This window comes from Ammodytes marinus (assembly GCF_949987685.1).
Source record: "Ammodytes marinus genome assembly, chromosome: 13".
Lineage (NCBI taxonomy): Eukaryota > Metazoa > Chordata > Actinopteri > Uranoscopiformes > Ammodytidae > Ammodytes > Ammodytes marinus.
This window is the reverse complement of record NC_137217.1, coordinates 22082657-22105073: the sequence shown is the minus strand read 5'-3', so window position 1 is coordinate 22105073 and position 22417 is coordinate 22082657. Positions and strand designations below refer to the sequence as shown.

General features: G+C 42.0%; 1 protein-coding gene across 1 annotated transcript; it reads right to left on the bottom strand.

Annotated features, from left to right (window-relative positions):
• Nucleotides 1–272: 272 nt before the first annotated feature.
• Nucleotides 273–21924, bottom strand: clstn3 (calsyntenin 3). Its single transcript, XM_080039921.1, has 18 exons — nt 21723–21924; nt 18343–18465; nt 16758–16968; nt 16372–16580; nt 14969–15118; nt 14162–14347; nt 13774–14061; nt 13146–13258; nt 12016–12175; nt 11136–11195; nt 10895–11043; nt 9208–9356; nt 6081–6307; nt 5739–5900; nt 5299–5444; nt 4977–5112; nt 2347–2531; nt 273–2230 (listed from the first exon to the last, which is right to left on the bottom strand). Exons 2-18 carry the CDS (start codon nt 18416–18418, stop codon nt 2075–2077), a joined length of 2763 nt encoding a protein of 920 aa, XP_079896047.1. The 5' UTR covers nt 18419–18465; nt 21723–21924; the 3' UTR covers nt 273–2074.
• Between the last annotated feature and the right edge of the window lie 493 nt (nt 21925–22417).

Below are 22417 nucleotides of genomic sequence, written 5' to 3'. Positions count from 1 at the left end.
TCTTGCATGGGAATAGTGAATTTTACTTTCGTGCAAATTTAATTTAACAATAAAATAGACAGATGACAGTGTTGTTTTAAGACTAATCAACAGAAAATGTCATCATGATGAAAATTTGATATGATGACCTCCCTTTTAAATGATTGTTTTTATAATATTGCAATATTATAATTTATTTGGTAACTGACAAGAAAACTCTCTGGTAGAGACGTCATATATTGTTTTTATTATGAATTTTGCAATGTTTTCTGACAGTTCTCAATAACAATTAGTCAGCATAATCCATGTCATCATTGTATCAATAATTACAGGTAATGTTCCAATAGTAACATAGTAATAATATAAGTTATTAACAATGCAATGTTTATTCCTTCTTAACATCACACTCAAAAACGACAGGCTTTTATTTACTGACAGGATTAGCACTGCACATTGATAGGCTACACAGACAGACAGCAAGAGACACAGAGGGAGAGATGGAGGAGAAAGGCAACAGGGCAGGGGTGAGGAGAAGCACACAGTTGTACAATCATTGAACCAAAGTTATTGGATAGAGTGGAAAAATTAAGAATAAAAAGGTTTTGTTTTGTAATATGAAAAAAAAACTGTTGTGCGAAAGGTGAAATGAGACATGTTTAAGTATCACAACAATGTGCCCTCCTTTTACTGTGATTCATATATTGACAAGTTCTTAAATTACAACAATATTACACACAAATTAAGAGACACTCATCAAGCCAGGGATAATCATCCTTATCACTATTACTATTATTATTATTATTATCATTATTATACTGTTTGCTGATGCTGTAAAGGTGCTTAATCAAATGGAGGAAAAAAAGGCATAACCCGCTTCCTCTCGTAGTGTGCAGAAAACAAGTGTCTGAAATAATAATAATAGTAACAATAACAATATCATATAATATTCATCATTGTATGTACAGAAAATTCATTACAATCAATACAATCGAAAACTGCCCAAGCTGAGCTGACATTCTGGAAACAGCAGGGGTAGCCTTATGGAGTGTGTGTGTGTTTATTGTGTGTGTTTGCACGTGACGTCTTGCGGTTATTGTAAGAGCAGTGTGCAGTGAGTGAAACAGTGCAGAGAGAGTCATTAAGAGACATTCCAGTGGTCACTGTGTGGGGGGTCAGAGGTCAGGCTACACCAGGTTTATTGTAGATGACGATGTTTTTGTTATCCGGTGGCACAAGCTGAAACTTCCCAAAGACTCCTTTGGAGTATTGCAGAAGTTCCCGCTTGTGTTAAGGATGAGGTGTATGGTTGATAGTCCTCAGATTTTCTCATCTTATCATCGGCCCTACTTAAAGTATAGTCGGGAGCGGAAGCAATAAAGTAGTCATAATACCAAAAGAAAAATACCTGCAAGCATACAGTTTATTTTTTTATTTTTTTTTAGCTTTTATGAATGAGCTGGAGAGTGACCGTTATTTCTGACCTCACTGTCTTCACTCTGCGGTTTACAGAGGTGGAGGAATGTGTCGAGAGAGGATTGCGAAGAGCTTGTGTGCGGACCCCTCGTGTCAGTCTAATAGAGGGAGTGCAGAGACATGTCGGGATCAAGGCTTTGTGACTTTGCCCACAGATCTACTCGATGCCTGCATGTTGCGGCCGATTGTTCCAGTTTACATTTTGTAAAGATTTCATTCTGTGTTCAAAAACAAAAGATATAATACAATCTTCTTCTTTTTTTAAAACAATAGCAATGTCATTCAATCATCAAGTTTTACACTATACAGACACATTACCATCTTGTGATTTAGAACTGGTGCACCACGTACAATTTTGGTGGAGTTTTGCTCAGGCGGTTTAATTACATTAACTGTATACATTGTGCCATTGAACATTTAGGTGGAGAACAACTGCCCGTTGTTGGTTATAGGTCACATATGGCGTTGAGTGTTACAGTGACTGTGTTGTGCGTAATGTTTGTAAGCATACATTCCTTATACTAGTGGTGTCAGCAGTCGTCGATATTAAAAGTGTTGGAGTGTGTGACTGGTAAGCCGGTATTGTGGTTTCCATGAGAACTGGTGCAGAGGCGCGTGTGGCTCAGTAGCGGCGGGCGTTGCCGTCCCTCCCCTCCTTCTTGATGATGACTCGCTGGTCGTCGCTGACATCATCAGGTGACTCGGCTACCTCCTCGTCTTCCTCCTCCTCCACCTCCCCCTCTGCGTCAGGGGTGATACCCATGCGGGCCTCGTAGGTCTGTATGAGAGAGAAAGAGAGAGAGATGCGTGGGTGAAGACATGCGCTTTCAAGTATGTTCGCTTGTTATGATTGCATCGTTCAACATCGGCAACAACTTAACGGTTTGCTTTTACCTCCATAGGGTTGACGATGATGGTGAGGGCAGAGTCGTCCCATTGGCCGCTGCCCTCCTTAGCCCCGCCCTTGGCACCTTCACCGCGGCGATGGATGGAGCGAATTCGGAATACGCCGAGGATCACCATGACAACCAGGAAACCCACACACACCATTATGATGACGGTCGCTGCTCCTGGCACCACTGTTAAAAAAAATGATAGACTAGTAATAATAAAATCAAGATTCAAAAGATGCTTCTTCTAGTCCATATTATTCTTGGTGTTGACAAATTTGGTGTTGACATTTTTCTGCCTGATTATCCACATGTTTTATTTTATTTGAGCCAGTTCCTATGCTCACTAACGACCAAATATATACGGATTCACGCAGGAAAATCACTCAAAAAAATAAAACTATATACGTATTTGTAACCAGTTTTAAAGACTGACATCTTCAGCCATAACGAATTGCCTGGGTGCCATATACAGGGTAGAAATGTCCTGAAGGACATTTGAAATGTTTGTGAAATTCTTCTTTTTTTAACCTCTGCTGACCCAATTACAGAATGCCAATGAGTTAATTAGAAGCTCTGCTCAAAGCATTACCCTACTCTCGGTATGAAAATCTGAAAAATAGCACAATTTTCCAAACTATCCATCTCATTAAAGGAACATTTCAAATCTTAACCTTTGCTAGGGTGGTAAAACATGATTCAATTGCATGATCCTACCTGCTGTGTCGCTGTAGGTATTGCACAAATGAACACCTTTACACATCAATTGGTCACACTGTTCTTTACTGTTCTATGTCAGAGTCCTGTGATAACTTTGCATGTGCATGGTCAGGCACCTGCCTACATTAGATCTCTGCTTCAGCCTTCAAGTCTCCAAGGTCTTTTGATTGGGGTTTGTTGGTTGTTCCTCACTCCAGGCTAAAAACTAAAGAAGACTGTGCCTTTGAGGTTGCAACTCCAATACTTTGAAATTCTCCCCCTTTGGATTTAAAGCTATAGAGCAGGGCTATTCAATAGGCGGCCCGCGGGCCAGAGGCGGCCCGCGGGCCAGGTGCGGCCCGCGATGGAATATTTACTGGCCCCCGCCTTGACTACCGACCGAAAAAAAAAAAAAAAAAAAAAAAAACTTTTTTTTTTTCTTTTTTTTTTAGTGGTGCACAATTAAGCACGTGTGATGTGTGCTTTTGCATGGTCATAACTGCACGAAAGGCCGCGATCTGCAGTAAATAAATGTGCACATGTGTCTCCAAGCTTTTCTCTATCAGCTGCTCTGTGTATGCAGCTTTGCGGGCGCGATTGTACCGCAGTGTAAGTGTATGGTCCATTATTTGTATTTAGTGTGTCTGCATAATATTGCACCAGTAGAACTTTGCATGTTTGCACAAAATTTGTACCTTCACATAGCAAACAAAATTGCACAACTGTAAAGTCAGTGTCTGTAGTTTTTTTGTATTCAAATAAGCAGTTTATTTCTGTACTGTGCATTGGCATCTTTGAGCAAAATACAGCCAACATTTTTGCCTCCCATGACCCTGGACAGTGACCCCTTGACAAACACATTTTGGGGGGGAACCACTGTAAGGTGTTGCACTTAGAGTAGCCTACATTTATTTATATGTTTTTTGATAAGCTGTTGCACTCTTAGTAAACCTAGGCCTACCTGTATTTTGATAAGCTGTTGCACTTAGAGTACATTTATTTCTATGTATTTTGATAAACTGTTGAAGAGTTAACCTATTGTGTTTTCCTGAACTGATAAGATTGTTAAACACTTAAACAACAGGACACCTATGTTAATCAAATAGGGATTTTTTTTGATAAGCTGGTGAACTCTATTTGATCAAATAAAGACAATATATGCACTCCTATGTCGTTGTAGTGTTTTACAGTATATGTAGCTATTGATGTGATGCTCATCAATTTTAGGCATTTTTTTCTGGCCCCTCATTTTGTATCATTTCCACCAACCGGCCCCCATTCAAAACTAATTGAATAGCCCTGCTATAGAGTGTAAATGCTGTTGCCCCCATGAGGAATTTTGAGTAATTACAAAAACACTGTCGGCGCATTTACATTTGGTAAGCCTTTGGGGATCGCACATGGATTTGATACCTTCTGCTGTGCGTCCAGGTTATTTCAGGATTTTTTTTCCTCTTTTTTCTTTTTGATTAGATTATCTTGTGTGTTCTTCTAAATACATTTTTATAGTATGTTGCTTTGATGTAGGGAGCCAGAGAATTAAGAATTCCATTGCCAAAGACTGTGCCTGTATTTGTTGTGAATACGATAAATGAAAACAAACTTGAAACTTGTGAGGTTTAAAACTCCACAGGGAAGCGTTAATACCTTAGCTTGAGAATTAGTATTTACCTTTGTTTATATTTATGTATTTTAATTTCTATGTATTACTTGTATCCAACACTCTTTTTCAAGATTATGTTTTGGGGCACTTTTACTTTAATTTGATAATGGTAGCTGCAGCCCTGTGGAAGAGCCACAACCATTAGGGTACCGGGACTCCACTGTGACTGTATTTTATATCTGTGTTTTAAAGTGAAGTACTTTGTTCAATAAAAGTGCTGTAATAATAATAGTTACTTAGCAAACTAAAAGAAAGTAAAAAACAATTGCCACCTGAGTTGCGGTGGGGATTGGGCAGGACGTGTCCACTCAGCTCTCCGGTGTGGTGGGATGGATGCAGAAACTGCTGCTGGGAGGCCAGCAGGTGGGATGGGTGGTACAGACTGTCCAGAGAGTGGAGGAAGTTCACCTGAAGGCAGAGAGGAGAGAAACAGTGGGCAATAGAGAATGAACTTAACTGGCTGTGTGGCTGACCATGGTCCAATTTCTAGCTTTCACAAATGTACTGTCCCCAAACGGCCATGTTCATATCTAAAGGATATCTTTGTAGTTATATTAATACCAGAGATTTTATGTGAATGCTGTTTCCTCTCACCTCCAGAGTCAACTCATTGCTGGTGTATCTGCCATTCATCTCAGAGCAGGACAGGCGGAACCGCCTCTCAAAGCGCCCTGAGCCTTTGGCCAGTCGGTACCGCACCGAGCGAAGGACATCTTCGTATACAGAGATGGATTCGGCGCCTGGATGGAGTGCGGAGCAAAAGACAGTTAGTCAATACTGAGAAGAGAGCTAGAGAGAGGAGGAGGGAAAAGTAGTCTGCAGCTCTTATTGACCACTGGGGGTTGCTGTATCGGAAGGGATGACTTTTGATTTTTTAGGTCATTTATAATCTATCTAAGAGAAACAAAAGAAAGAAAGAGAACAAGAGTGTTTCGTACGTAACAACTATCTTTCATGCTGTTTAGTGGTGTAATCATTGTTATAGTTGATATTTGTAATGTCAGTGATGCTTTCCCAGGTAACAAAAACAGTACCTGTGATGGCAATATAAGCCGTAGTATTGATGATTTCCAGTCCCCTCTCTCGCACCACATCCATGTCCACCAGAAGCTCCTCCCTCTCTGGGTTCAGCTCTTCTCCCAGCGGCTGGACCTCACAGCCATCCAAAGTGTGAGCCACTGCGTCCGACATCAGAGCTAAGAGGCGGTGGAAATTAGAATAAAATAACAACATCCTGACCCCAATTTTAAGAAACACAGAGGATCTCTTCAGCCAATTTACATATTAGACAAGTAAGAAAACAAAATATTTTTAAAATGCCCTTGAATAAGTCCATCACCGAGGCAATTGGGGGTCGTTTAACGTGCAATTTTTACCTCCACCCTCCATCCCCTGTGCAGCCGTGTTGACAGCATGAGACAAGGAACAGACGATCCTGAGCTCAGGGAAAAGGGGAACTCCGCGGGGGCCTTCAAACTCCGGGGCGGGGCGAGCCAAATGAGGGCCGACCCCAGACAGAGAGATCTGAGGGGCATCGGGCTGGAGAACCACCAGGTATCCCTCCAGCTGCTTGAGGGACAAGCAGCTCTCCTCATTGAAACATCTGACAGGGGGGACGGCAGTGTTTGTTTTCAGAGACGGAGATATGGAGATTAAAGGAGAGAAAATGTCATTGGTTAGATAATTCAGCAATCTGGGATGTATGATGAAGCATCTTTTTTTGCCACACTGTTGACTTGGCTAAGATGTCCAGACTCAAATATTTGAATGAATTGCCATGAAATCTTGAACTCTGGTAAAGATAAATTTGATGCCAAAGAACCAGAGATATCGTCGACATTTTTACCCCTCATATCCTTGTTCCTTGACAAAACATTTTGCCTACATTACCCACAATACAACCCAATCGCCCTACAGTTTAGTCAGGGATTTAGGTTTGTTATGCAAGTATCAGTCAATGTAGCATCAAGATGTTAGCCACAAGCAGAGATGAGGAGCAGGCTACTGAAGTCTGGTAAATCCACTTCTGTTCTAACTCAAAACCCACTGATTGTTTTTCGTTTTCAAACTTGTAGTTTTCAGCCTGAGCTGACACCAACTCAATTGACATTACTTGAGGCAATTTATAAGATTATAAGGTTTATTGGTCCCATACTTTGATTTCTCATGACCTTATGACATTACCATAAGCCTCAGTTAATCTTTGTTTTGTTTGTGTTTAATGCTAATTGGCAAATGTTTGCATGATGACATAGTAAGCAAATATGGTTAGCAAGATAAACATTACACCTGCTAAACATAATCCTCATGTTCACTGTTAGCAGGTTAGCACACTGATGAAAGCATTCAACTCCACCAGCATGGTTGCAGACTTTCAAATTGCCAACATATTAGCTGTGTGAAGTTAAGAAAGTTGACATCTTGAAAAAGGTCTACATCCTTGAGCAATGATTTTTTCATGCCACGCCCCCTCCATGCATTGTGGTTAATGTTGCTCCGTTGTCACGCTGAAAATAGCAAAAGTCAAACCACACAGTAGTTCCATTGTTGCAAATTTTGTAAATGGACATCAGACGGATGACACACTGAATACATATATTTATTCATTTGCACTATAATTAAGCATCGTATTGGAGGGATCATAAGGGGATTAAGCAGAGTGTGTGTTTGTATGTGTACTGTGTGTTACATTTCCACTATCAGAGTAAGCAGCTGCTTCTATTTGCCCCTCCAGAAGGGCCTGCTGTTCAGCCATCTGGGTAACTACTGGCCTCAAATCAGTCTAATCTTCACACACCCAATAAAACACGCTGGAGGAGAAAAAAAACTGTTGTAGACTTGATGAGCAGAGCCCAAAGAAGAAAAAAATCTATCCATGACCTTGAATAGTAGGGATCTCAAAGAGAGGCGATGGGAAGAAAAAACAGCAGCTTGTGGCCTGGTAATCATTCTAATCTGCTAAACATGTCACAAAAAAACACAAGACAGTGATAAAAGTATCTGCAGGGCCTTGATAGAGTTTGATGAAGACATAATATAGCACATGGTATACACTCTGGACGGTACTTCCCAAGGTGAATGAATAATTCATCAGCTCAAAGTGGCTGCTAAAGCCAGAGAGCCAATTGTGCACTTGTTAAGCATGGTTGAGCGCTGACCCGGAAACAGGAGTGTTTGTGTGCTTATTTATTTTCACAGCCCAGGTGATTCAGTGGGAAGTTAGCTGAAGCAGGGATTGACGAGCTGAACAGTCTTCTGACGTCAGCTGTTGTCTGTTGGGCAACACTGGTTTTTTAACATGTTAACATACTGGCAGTGTGAGTATATATTCTAAAATTAAAATAAGTCAGGAACATGGTGACAGATAGGACTGACTATTTATTCTTAATCAATCTTCGCTAAAAAAAGGGCACAACCAGTGAAATTCTTTCTCAAAGTTAATCCTTCAATGACCTCAGTTACTCTAAAAGCAGGCAGAATTACTCGGTGTCTGCGTGAACAAACAGATAAGATATTCCTTGTTATCTCCTGCTTTCACATATTCTCTATAAGCACAGTCTCTTTTACGCCATAGGCCTTATCAAAGCCGAGCCAAAGTCCATGTTTGATGAGTTCAATGTCAAAGGAGTGAGCAGCGTCAGTGTCCAGAGAGTCAGACTTCGTTTCACTCGCAGATATATATATATTAATACAGTATATGTCTGATGTATTATTTGTAATGTTGAGAGGTTCCAAGCATGAAAGGTTTCCTGCATTTCACAGAAAGACTTCCAATCAAAGCACCAACTTTAGTCATTTGGACATTGGGTCATTGTGACGGCATTCTCACTATTTTCTAGAATTTAAAAAAGAAAACAATCGATTGATTATTAGAGAAAACAATTAGCAGATTATGAATCAGATTATGATCTCTAATGAAAACAATCATAAGTTTTAGTCTTGATGAATTAGTTAAAAATATTGCTCCACCTCAACCAACTATGACCGTCAAACTCTTTTTTATTACATTAATGAATGAGTAAAAAATGTCTAATCTATTATTTTTCTTTTTCTTTTAATGCTTCCAGAACATTTCCTGATAACGCTTACATACTTTCACTTACAGTTAGTAATATTTTCAATGCGGGACTTTTACTTGTAATGGATCATTTTAACACTGGGGTGTTACTACTTATACTAAAATAGAGGATTCTGCAGTCTGGTCTATATCTCTGCCTCTTTTATGACTGGTTTGTATCTGTAAGGTTATCCATGTATGTGTATGTGTGTGTGTGTGTGTGTGTGTGTGTGTGTGTGTGTGTGTGTGTGTGTGTGTGTGTGTGTGTGTGTGTGTGTGTGTGTGTGTGTGTGTGTGTGTGTGTGTGTGTGTGTGTGTGTGTGTGTGTGTGTGTGTGTGTGGATGTGTGTGTGTGTGTGTGTGTGTGTGTGTGTGTGTGTGTGTGTGTGTGTGTGTGTGTGTGTGTGTGTGTGTGTGTGTGTGTATGTGTGTGTGTGTGTGTGTACCTGAGCGAGGTAGTGAGTTTGAGGGGTCTGACTCCGGGTGTGGCGAAGCGTAGAGAGTTCCTGTAGGTGACCTGCTGCACTGCGCGGTTAAAGCTCTCAATGTCGTCTCCTTCCAGCACCAACACTGACTGGCTGGGGTTCACATGAACCTGCAGGGTCAAAGAAAAAGCTTGAAAAAATATACTTTGAAAAGGGTTCATATTCTTATATTGAGTTCAATAGCAAATAAATAGTAGTATCAGCAGATATATTAACTTTGGAACCCTTATACACACACATGGAACAAAGATTTTTACATTTTGAGTACATTTCTTAGATCATCTGACAAAACATTTTGAATGCGATTTAACCCATTGATGACGGCTGCTGCGCGATGCCACATTGGCTCTCCTGCCTGATGCTGCATCGCGCAGCATTATTACTTTATCTAATTTTCATGGCATTCCCAGCATAGAATGCACTGTCATTGGTTCAAATACACATGAGGTGGGTTTTGTTGATTTTTTTAAGACCACGTGACCACCCAAAAGTTGTGTGGTTTGCCGAAAATCATGTCAATCAAAAAAATTAAAAATTAAAAAATAAAACAAAATAATAAAAAAAATACGCCAGCTATGTCGGCGACAGAACAGTTAGTGGCGTTTGGTGCGCAGAATCAAGGTCTACTATAGACTACTGACGAAAATCACACAACACATTGCATCTATTTATTAACAATATTTAATAATTTTCTAATTCATCTAATTTTGACGATTTTTTGAAATATTTGTTGGTTTGTAAGCGCTAAGGGAGCATGTTTAAATAAAACCTGTGAACCTTAACTTTTAAATGTATTTTATTTCATGTTTCTATTTGCTACACAGGCTTAGATATTAAGGTTTTGGTAGACTTGACAATTCGTACTATTTTTTCAGAAAACCCTCAGGCATTAAGGACATGCATCCTAGATTGCCATAGTCATCAATGGGTTAAGGATAGGTTCACAATTTTTCAAACAATAGTCAGATGCCCATATAAAGATTGGTTAGGTTTATTTTATAATTTTGTTATCAAATTACAGCAATTATGAAAACAGATTTAAATGAATGTGAATACAAATGAAACAGACAGAAGGCAAATTAGATTACGTCTTCTCCTCAGGCAAAACTGTCATGTACTGATTATTCTCCCAAATTTCAAACACCTCAAGTCTATGGAATACTTGACATATTGACATAAAGAGAATTTTTGAAATGTTGGTTAATATATATATTTTTTTTTTCTTCATATTTTTATTGGGTTTTTTCTTTTTATAAACACAACAAAAACACCCACAAGGAACAATTGTCTCGTCATGAGTATACATTGCAAATTTTAACAATGAAAATAAGCATAGATTATACAAATATCAAAATATCAAACTTGGTTATAATATATTTTATGTTTTTTTTTTGTATTGGTTATTTATATTTCTCTTGTTATTTTATTTTTTTTAAACCTAAGAGCAACACTGTTCCTTGTACATTCAAAACACTGGTTGGTGAATAAAGGATGGCGGACTGTGGTATAATGTGTTTCAATTCTGAATGTTCAAGACATTTTACATCATGGTGATGTAATTATCAAATGTTCAATACATAAAATAGGGCCTCCGTGAGCCTCTTATCTCTTTATAATGTGGCAGTATAATAGTTCTCTTTGGCATTACCTTCATGCCGGAGCCCAAAGTCTCCAGGTCTCCAAAGTCCAGGCCCTCCCTGCAGGCGTACAGACACTCCACCACGCTGTGAGGCTCCACACTGCCGGGACGCACCGTCACCCCCGAAAGCAGGCCGTGGTAACCACCAACGTATTTCACTAAAGACCGGACACATTTATATTCTAATAAGCACATCAATAAAACACAACAGGCTCCAACACCATCATGGTGACAACAACAGTTCTGTCACCTGAGTCTTTCCCCTCTGGGATGGTGTTGTTCACTATCTCCTTCTGCTTCTCCTCGGGCTCTGCAGGGATAATCAGTGAGGGGCAATGGGGAACAGAGAAAGAGAAAATATTCAAGCGCACTGAGAAATATACTTCAATGTAGTAAGGTATTAACGGGAACGTAAGAAAAGACTGAAGGTGCCAGAGATTGACAGGAAGAAATATATAACGCAAGCAGGCGCGAGTGAAAAGAAATGCAAGCAAAGAAGATTTTTAGATGATATTAAAAAAAATGCAAAATCTCCTCATTATCTGGCAGCAGCTGTTGCCAAGCAGACAGCAGCACCACTTCCAGTTTGGATGTGAGTGTAAGACTGTGAATGTGTGTGTGTGTGTGTGTGTGTGTGTGTGTGTGTGTGTGTGTGTGTGTGTGTGTGTGTGAGTGTATTTCACTGCTAATTGGCAGCCAGAGTTTCCCATTTTAACCAGGGGCCCGGGGTGCAAGTGGCTGATAGCTGTCTAGCCCTCGTGTTGTTCTGCTGCTCTGAATAATTGATGAGTCAGTTATATTATTAGCCCTCATAGACACAAACGCATCAACCAAATTCTAACTGAGTGAAATGAGGGAGTGAATGACGCCGGGCGAAAAAAAACAGTCTTGGCGGATTGTCTTTAATATGCCTTTGCGAGGGCTGGTTTGCCGGCGCCTCTGCCAGAGTTGGAAGCCTGCTATCTTTGGTGATTTCCATCCAATCTCAGTGTTGATGGAGGAAAGCAAACTGCTGCTCAAAGCATTCATGCAAAAATTGATTCCTGGCTCTCTCTACTCGCATTCATTTCCGTCAAAATGTCATCCGTGGGTTAATATACATTTGGGTGTCTTACAGTGTATGGTCTTACCCCAGCAGGCTCCGATGAACATCCTCTGGTGGGGGGCAGGATTGGGGATGGCTCCGTTGTCATGGATGAGGGCAGGGTCAAAGGTCACGCCATCGACGTACAGGGTCACAGAGGGGAACTGCACGCTGAGTGAAAGATGATGCCACTCACTGTCACACACCTGTCGGACAGACAGAGAGGACATGGAGTGAACAAAAGAAACGCTTGAAATGTCTCACGAGACGTACTCTGCACATGTCCTGGTTCGTGAATCATCGGTGGTGGAGGAAGTATTCAGCGCATTAACTTAATTAAAAGCACCAATGTTGTTAGTTAAAGCCAAGGGTAGTGAGGTCATTAATGGGATCTTTTTCCAGATGTTTTTCCAGTCTTTGCTGGTGAATTATTTGATAATATAACTATTAAGCTAATTTGGTACTCAAACAAACTGTTATTTGGAACGATTTGAGAAGTTTAAAGGTGAAACGTCACTTTGTTGGAACTGGACATCTCATCAACATGTGACAAGGGGCCTCAATCAGACACTGCTTGTTTGTAAAGGGATTGTAGAAATCACCTGAAACAGTGTGTATTTTACAAACTGATCTGAAAATGAACTAGTCACTGTATTTTTCAGATACATGCAGTCAATAACAAAGTACAATATTTTACCCTTAAATGTAGAATAGAATTATAAAGCATCGGTAAATGGAACTTAAGTAGTTTACTTAAGTAAAAATAATTCCCCCACTGGTGAATGTTTATCTATTTAAATTCCTATACACATTTGGTCACAATGGAAATGTTTGACATTGGAGGAAACGCAAAGAAGAATGACGAAGGGATAACAAAGGCAGAGGGGCACAAGAAGGAAAGGCCTTGGTAATAAGGTTCAGACAGAGGGATTTGACAAATCTTCTCTGTATGCAGCTAAGCGTCCTTTAATCCATGCTGCTTCAATCTGTCTGAGACCAGTGGCTCAGTCAAAACAAACCCCTTTCATCCCCCAAATATGTCATTTGAAAAAATGTTAAAAATACTAATTCCTCCTTCTCCATTTTGGGTTTTCACATCAAGGTACAAAAACAGAAGAAACAGCTTAATTGAGATCATCAAAGCTAATGTAAGTGTTTTTGCCGCTCCCTCAGTACCTGCTCCAGTTTCCAAAGGAACTTGACGGGTCGCGCGGCCGAGACGTCGGGCCAGTAGAAGAGAGAGAGTCGGCAACCGTGGACAGAGAGGGAATAGTGGGAGAAGGAGTCGTCTGTAGAGCAGAGGAGCAGAAAATAATTGGCAGGTCAGTGCAGTGTGAATGTTAGCTGGCATTTCTTCAGATAACAACCACAGTGAAAAACCTGCAATCGGTTTATTATTGATTTAAATCTCTGTTTACTCACTGCTGAATCTTAGGAAGGTTAACAGAACAGGCAGCTTTTTTGAATAATTATTATTTTTATTAATTTTTTAGAACTGAAACCTACAAAGCCAAACACTTGAACATATTCTCATGATACACACAATATTCTGCCTGGAAAAATTACAGTCTTTGACTGTTTTTATACGATCTACTGCTCAAGTGGAGCAGCTGAGTTTTAAAGTCTCTCTCAAGAGCACCAACAAGGAGTTGTTTAATCAATAATCAGTTTTCATTTAGTTTTTAGCAGTCATTTTTCCCTGCAGCTCTGGGGATTTGAGTGGGTATCCTTTCTATACCAAAGGGTCCACTATATTACCCCCCACAATTTAAAAACCTCTCCAAACGCATTTGAAACTACACACCGTTCTTGACAGTGCTACACACGATAGTCTCCTCCTCCTTGCGATTTCCTCTGGTCTGAGTGGTTGCAGGCTGGATGTTGGCTCCGCCCCTTCGCATCCACAGCTGCAGGGTGAAGTGGTCGCCTGACAGCGCCGTGACGACCGAGTCCGGCACCACGGCAACGTGGTTGGACCCGTTGAAGGAGAAGACCAGAGAGGAATCAGAGGAGGGGAGAGTGGGCAGAGCTGAGGTCCAGTTAGCGACAGGAGTTGGAGGTGGGAGGAGGTCTACTTCTCCCCTGACAGCACCTGAAGAATAGGGGGGGGGAGAAAGAAGGAGGATATGAGTAAATTATGTTTTCGTCACCAAGTGAGTCAAACGTTTGGAGGGTGTGAAAGCAGGACTCACCACAAAGACGTCGCACAGATCTGTCGGAGTAGCTGTCTCTGTCGCAGCCCTTCCCGATGTGGCCCGTCTGGAGATCTACGGTGGCCTGGATGTTCCACACGGTCTCTTCACAGGTCTCCAAATGCAGGCTGGGGAACAGGGGGATGCTGCCCGACCCTGGTGTGTACTCCACGCGCTTGGTCCATCCTTTAAAAACAAGTTGTGGTAATAACATGACATGCCGTTCACTAAATGACCTTCTGTCGTACAACATTTACATTCAAAGAGGTGGAATCTGTAATGGTCCTATTTATGCAAGAATGTTCAACTCTTATGATCAACTGAGGTCTCTGTGTTGGTCTACTTTTTCATATACATATATACTGTAGGTTTTAATGCGCTTATGGCTAAATTACTTCAATAATTTCAAATGTGAAATGTTATCAAAATAATCCACTGTATATATTTTTCTGAAATTACAGTAAAATGTAAGATACGAAAACGTCAAAGAAAGTGTAGTTGTCGTGTGAATGATTTAATAAATATGTATTCAGTCCCACAGTTTAGTTAATTACCCTCCCTTGATATAAAACTTAGCTTTGACACCACCTCTATAAACTCATCTCCTGATACAAACACGCACAAGGTGATTCATCCGAGCGGCAGCCCATGCACATCCCAGCAAGCAGGGAGTGATAGTTTCAACCCAAGAGCAACAGATGCAAACCACTAAAACACATCTCTGAAGCCGCTCGTGCGTTATCCTAGGATGATAGTCAGGACAAAAAAGAAGGGGAAAAAAAGAAGGGCGCTGTGACATGGTCTTACCAATCCAGCCGGGTTTGCAGGACGGTTTGACCGTGACGACCACCTGAGCGTCAGCCTGAGCGCGGTTCTTTCCACAGTCGAAGGCGGTCACCCAGAAGGTGTGAACACGCTGACGCTTGGAGTCCAACGGCTCGGTGTTCTTGATGTTACCTAGGAGACAGTGCCGAGAAAAAAAAGAAAAAAAGGAGAAGAAAGGATGAAACCAAAAAATGAAAAAAGGGAAACAGAAATAGAAGGGGTTAGTCATCATCCACAAGCTTGCTTAGTTGAAAGCCCAGCACAAATGAACAACCCAGTGACACAGCCCGTGTTCTCCGCACTTTATTCAGGGACAGAAAAAAGAAAAAAGGCAATCAAATGCACAGAATAGAATGAAAACAGAAGGGTTTTTAGAGATAAAAAGGCAACAGTGAGCACCTGTGACATGCCTACAGTGCCCACTGCCAAGCAGGCCAGCAGACAAACAATGGGTAAGACAGGAGAGGCTGTGACACAACCAGTAGAGTGAACATTGGGATGAGAGAGATAGCGGAAAAAGGCAAAGAGAGAAGAAAACAAACAATGACAAGCCTACAGCATTGCAACAATATTGGAAACAAAAGGACTCTGTGCATCTGTACCAGTCCGACCCAAAAAACAAGAAAGGAGTGGCTTCACCCTTCTGCAAAAAAAAAACTCTGATTCTGCAGAGTCATCCTAAAACACAGTCCTCTCCTCAGCAGCTGGGTCATATCACGGTTCATAGGCCTACAACCAGCAGAGTTTAGGGATCGTACGAGCAGTACAAAAAGGAATGCTATTTAAACCCTAAACAGCTGCACATTTTTATGCAGAGACAGAACAAAAGTCCACCCACACAAAGTCTAATTTAAAACTCTTTTGGACTCTACCTGTGAGAGGAATTGAGTAGCTGCAATTCTCTTCCCACTCTTGGAATGCAGACATCAATATCTCAGCAGTGTCCTGTGTGTGTGTGTGTGTGTGTGTGTGTGTGTGTGTGTGTGTGTGTGTGTGTGTGTGTGTGTGTGTGTGTGTGTGTGTGTGTGTGTGTGTGTGTGTGTGTGTGTGTGTGTGTGTGTGTGTGTGTGTGTGTGTGTGTGTGTGTGTGTGTGTGTGTGTGTGTGAGTGTGAGTGTTTGCTTTTCATGTATTGAGGACATCCGGTGTTTAGGAGTTGAACACAGAACTGATTATTGAATTTAATGATTCTGCTTGCAAACAATACCCACACATCTGCAGATAGTGCAGACAGCACAGAAAATAAAATAATGGGTGATGGTGGTGGTGGTGGGGAGGGGGGTAGTGTATTGTATTTCTGTAGCAGAGGAAGACAAATATTAATAGGTCTGTAGGTCCAACACGCTCTGATCAACTGCTACAAGATAAAACATTTAAAAAACTCACCGTCGTTGTCAATGGCGAAGGGCACGTTGGGAGTGATGATGTCATAGAAGCAGATCTGGCTGTACTGTGGGGAGCAGTCGGCATCCAGAGCCTCCACGCGCACAATCCGGTCAAACAGACGCCCCTCTGGGACCGACGCCTCGTAGTGACGCTCCACAAACACAGGGGAGAACTCGTTGACGTCGTTCACACGCACATGCACAGTGGCCCTGAGGGAAGGGTGAAAGGAAAGCAAAATACAAGCAGAGAGAGAGAGAGGTGGGTTACAGTCTTTTCAATGCACGGCCAGAGCAACCACAAAGTAATTATAAATTAAATTGTAATTATTAATTAAAAAAATATCAAAATATCTATTCAAACCAATTGGAGAGAGAGAGTTGACGTACTTGTGGGATTTCTTGCTGTTGACTCCGTCGGGTCCCTCTCCACAGTCGTAGGCCTGGATGGTGAAGCTGTGCTCCCGCTGGCTCTCACAGTCCAGTGGCTCCTTAGACCGGACCAGGCCCTCGCCAGTGGAGCGGTCCAGAACCACGGCTTCAAACTGGACCGAGCCTGAACCCGAGGGGCCGTTATGAACCCGGAAGCCACATATTTCCCCTTGGAGGAGGGAAACAACTCAAATATATCACATTGTAGTAGACACTACAAATTGTGCTCAAATATCCCACAGCCTTATATACTTTTTGGCCACTTCCTATGGTTTAATTTTCCTTTTAAATGGATTGTTTCACCTGGCTGAACAGCTTACAATACCTCATCCTTAACTTTTCACAAATAAGTGAGATTATATAAACCTCAAATGTATCATCTCTCTGCATTAGATTCCAGGTGATTTTAGAATGAATTTCTTTAGCTTTTTCTAATTTGCTTTAAAATAATTCCTGATCATCAGCCTTCCTTTACTCAGGGAACTCAGGGATCTCTTTGAATGTCTATTCACACAATTCTGTATCAAGTAGTCTTTCTGTGAAGGCACATGTCTTTATCCCTTTTTACCGTCCCATTTGTGTACAAGTTTTATGTGTACCAGTGTAGTTGTATTGGAAAAGTGCCACATAAAGGTTATTATAAGCATTATTATAACTGTTACAATAACCTGTGACATATAACCTATGCATTGAATTAATCAATCCGAATGTCTACAATCAAAGTGGTCGCACTGTATCAGCACATCAACGGTGAGCTACAACGAGAAGGGAAATATCAGGCACTGATGTACGTAAGAGTATAATTGCATTTATCATTATTAAGATTGTGACAATGCATCCTTATGTTCTGTAGCTTTAAAGTAATATCAGAGTGGAGATAGATATCTTGAGGATTCTCTTGAAGTGGCACTATATCTGAAACTAAAAGAATGAAATAGACACTCGAAAATAGAACAATTTAGCTGATCTTTCCTGGGCTGGCATAAGCAGTTTTGCTCAAACACCAAATTTTTCTCTTCCCTTCTTGACACGAGGGCCCCAATAAATCTCAGAGAGCGCTCGAGTAATTCTAGTTGATCTTTTATAATTTGAACCGAACACGGTTATTTCCAGGAGAGCACACACGAATGATAACCTTATTTCACCAGGTTGCAATGGCAGAGTGCTTGCCGAGTGCTCCTGAGATGAACGGGTTGGATTATACTATATGGTCTATATAGTGCACTAGTGTGACTAAATACATTCACTTTAATATGTAGACTGTCTATTGGGGATTATGCCAGCAGTCTGAAAGCCCCTAACTTCTGTCTATCAAAATAAAAAAATTAATTAAAAAAACATGAAACATTAAAGCAGGGCCTGGTGAGATAATTTTTCAATTTGGCAGAGCAGGCACTGCATTTGACCCATTTCTCCCAGCAGCTTTTCGTTTGCATGTTCCAGCAAATGTGTGTTGAAGTTCAAATTTATTTTTCTCATCATGTGCCAACCCTCTCTATTTTCTATGCTCTCTCATGCTGTGTATTGTTGTGGTGGCTGTTACCAGCATAGTGTAGTGGAGCATCTTTGTCCAGGGCAAAGAGAGGGGGGTTGAGCAGCACGGTGTTGTCGTTCTCCATGACGATCCCCTGGTACTCGGTCTCGATCCATGGCTTGTGCTTATTGGCTGAACGGCACAGTGAAAAGACCGAAGAGGCTTTGGGTTAAACAGAGCAATTAGAAGACACCAACGTGTCTATTTTCAACACACGATCATGGGCAAGGATGTGCTGGGAGAGAGTGCATGAGTGGAAAAATACACCGAGTGTGTGTGTGTGGGTGTGTGTGTGTGTGTGTGTGTGTGTGTGTGTGTGTGTGACCACGAAGACACTGTTTAATCACATTTGCACTCGCAAAGTTTCCCCTTTTTTCTTTCCTTCTCTCCATAAAGACCTCACTTTTATATCCTTCTCTTATTCTCCGTACACAGAGCAGCATAATTAAAGCCAGTCAGATTTCACCTTATCACACACACACACACAGAGGTATATTGTTCATATCAATCAACCTAACCTACTGTTATGCCCGGGAAAAAAAACCCATCCCAAGTCAAAATCAAATGCCGGTGGTTTGCTGAGAATTTAACCTTTAATTGCAGATTTATTATTCATCCTTGTGCTGAATGTTCTGTTCTGGATGATCAAAGGCCAAGTTAATGAGCCAGAAGGATGACGATTTTACACTCAAGCAGAGAGTAAAAACAAAAGCAGAGCAGCTTGCCTCCGTTGTCCTCAATCTTCTAACGCTGAAGCTGCAGAGTTTGAAATCAGACAGAGGAACAAGACCTTGTTGTCTATACACAGTGAATTTTCCAGCAAATCTCAGTGGAAGACATTTTGCTGTCTTGTCTGTGAGACGGGAGTCGCCTGAGGACAATTCTGATGCTGGATCTGATCAAACATCTTTCTCTTAAAAGCAGTGATTTGACTCATATGAAATATTGGGTTATAGAAGCCAATACCTTTTATGATACCAGAACTAGTCAAGTACTGTATTTAAGTACAATCTACAAGCACTTTACTGGGTGTATTTTAAACCTCTTCTTCGACACATTTCAGAGGGAAATATTGGCCTTTTTACTCAACATTGATTACTGATATTGCCTGCAAGTAAAGTCTTGAATGCAGGACTTTTTGACAGCAACTATTTTGATAATAAGAGGATTTGCTGCTTTAGTTTTGTCTTACATGATAATAAATGGCCCATCTCTGGTTTTCTTTTGCTATTTGTCGTCCAAAATATGTAAATGGATCGTATAAATCAAACAATTGAAATAGAGAAGTAACAGGAAGGAAAATCGTGACTCATAGGATAAAGAGACAGAGCACAACTAGGCGCAAGCTTTCCACGGTGGACGGTTTTTGATACTTTTGGACGAATTGTGGTAGGTTTATATAAAAAAAAAGTATTGAGGTTCAATACCCAGAACTGATCCATTCTAAGATATTCATCTCTTCTCCTCTAAAACTCCAGCCCTACACCATCTCTCCTCCTCCTCTATTTCCATAGTCCTGTGCCATGTCTCTTTTTCGGTCATTTATCTCCTGTCCTCTGTCCCCTCAGCTGATCTCCTCCCTCTCTCCTCTGCTCTGCTTTATAGCGTTAATCTGAGCATCAGGCCTGTGGATTACATCCGGGATTACAGATTGAGAGGCATCCCATTCCATCTCTCTCTCTCTCTCTCTCTGTCTGTGTCTCTCCTGGCATGCTGCCTCTCTCTGTCACTCTATCGCTCTACACAATACTCACCCACCCTTCCTCGTTTATACATGTACACAGACAGACGCTCCGGCATCTTGCGCTTTTCCATTTCCCTCATGTCACCTGATCTCACGTAACATCTCTCCCTCCATCATCCACTCCCTCCTCCCTCCCTACTCCTTTCTTATCGGCCTGCATGTGTTTTGGCCAAGTCCTCTACTCTCCTGTCACAGCCCTTTCTCCCCCTGTCTCTCTCTCTCTCTCTCCTCCACCTCCTCCATCCACACTATCTGTGTCACCCCCCTCCCAACCCTTTCCATCTTGACAATCATTGGAACAATGATGTTGAATCAGAGTCATGGATGATAAATCTGCTATGGGCAGAAACAGATTCATCATCTTGTATTGGCTAAAATAGGGACATGCACACTGGGCCACGAGCACAAAACACAACATGTATTTAAGTTAGTAAGTAGTCTCAGATGCACTGAAAATCCAGTTATTACACTCAGGGGACAGCAACAAAGTCATCAGTCACCACTTTCAGGCCAAGGCACCTTTACAAGGGCTGCCTGCACCCATGGCGATCTGCATCATCACCATCCCAACACTTCACAATTAACACTCCAAAAAGGATAAGGAACTGACCTTTGTTGCCACTGGCAAACGAAGTCAAGCAAAGGAGGAAGAAGGAGAGAAAATTCATTCTGTCCATCTAAGGGAGGAAGAGAAAGGAAGGAAATGTAGAGGAGGGGGAAACAGGGGTGAGGAAGAGGAGGGTGAGGATATAGTACATGCATCAACAACTGATCAGAAACTGGAAGAGACAGGTACAGTAACAAGACAGAGAGAGAGAGAGAGAGAGAGAGAGAGAGAGAGAGAGAGAAAGAGAGAGAGAGAGGGAGGCCTATCTACCAGATGCTGCAAAGTGGGTTCATTCGTGCAGTAAAACCCAACTTGCCCCCCATGTCATGTTTGTAAGTAACATTTTTTTTTTTGGGGGGGGGGGCACATATACAAGGTAAGAGAGACCCTGCATAATGAGTTCATTTACTGAGCTGCATCAGCTGCTATCAGAATGAATAAACAATAATCCATAATTGTTTCATCATGAGGCTGCTCTCCTCCAGAGATCAGGCTGAAAATGTGCCCATGGAGCATCCACGTAGGCTATACCTGGCCCTGGCTGTCAGCCGGCTGTAACTGGAAAATATGGTTTTGCATGTGGCTGTGTGGGTGTTTCCTCTATGTTTTAATTGCGGGTTGTTAGGTTAAAAATTGACATTAATGCAGCAGCTGTCTAGTGGCCACAACTGAGAAATTAGTCCTTGGGGAGGGTTTTGAGCTCTGGACATAAAACAGCCTCTACGTGTTTGCACTGCTGCAGTCCTTGACGTGCTACAGGACAACACACACAGTGACCAAAGGGGAAAAAAAGGGAAATACGTAACAGCAGACTCCATCTATGCACAGGTTGTTCAGGATACACACACATGACATCCATGATCAGTGAAACATGCTATGCGACAATAATTACAAATTTAAATGACAGATTGGTAGCCTACTGACACATGTTACCAGCTCGTGCCTACGACCACGTCGAGCGGGCTGCATCCCCCCCTTTAGAGCCGGGAGAGGACGTGTCATGTTTGTGAAGGTTAGTCGAGGAAGATTTGACATTACCGTGGTGAGTGCGCTGATGTTCCTGGTTGGTACCCAGCCTCTACGCTCGCAGCATCCGCCTCGCACGCCCCTGCTGCTCGGCTCGGCTCAGCGATCGCCCCGCAGGCTGACAACACACCAAACCCACTTCACAGGTGCAGGGAGAGAAAAAACAACTTTGCCCTCGGTGATGAAGATTAACACGCCGATGAATAGGCTACCGTTGTTTTTTTCCCTGTCTCAACCACGGAGGAGAGGAAAGGGAGGAAAAAAATCACGCTGGCGTCCCCTCCCTCTCGGCGTTTCTTAACACGCCCACACTGCGTCCTTCTCCCCCTCTCTCTCCGGCCCCCACCAGCCCGCGCGCTGTGTGTGTGTGTGTGTGTGTGTGTGTGTGTGTGTGTGTGTGTGTGTGTGTGTGTCATGGTGTGTGCGCACGCCAGACTGCTGCTCTAGCTGTTTTCTGCTGTTGGTCGCACATTGCAAATGACTCAGACCCCGACACAGCGATTCATCTCATCACGTCCACTTTCAAGCTGTGCGCTTTGCCTTGAGAGGAGTGACACTTTTCATACAAATAGGCCTAGGCCTACATTAATTTCCTCATTCCCCCACCGCTCCATCCTCACATAATCCAGACTGCAAAATGACGTCATATCACCCCCTTTTGCCCGGTGCTTCTATCTGACAGATGAAGGCAATGGGACATCCCCTCA

What these genes read in the sequence shown, in the direction of transcription:
- clstn3 (XM_080039921.1), bottom strand. Translation starts at nt 18,418, where the DNA reads ATGGAGAACGACAACACCGTGCTGCTCAACCCCCCTCTCTTTGCCCTG. An exon ending in ATCTGTGCGACGTCTTTGTG is followed by an intron (nt 14,062 to 14,161) that starts GTGAGTCCTGCT and finishes CCTATTCTTCAG; the next exon opens with GTGCTGTCAGGGGAGAAGTA. An exon ending in TCCTTTGGAAACTGGAGCAG is followed by an intron (nt 12,176 to 13,145) that starts GTACTGAGGGAG and finishes TCTGTCCGACAG; the next exon opens with GTGTGTGACAGTGAGTGGCA.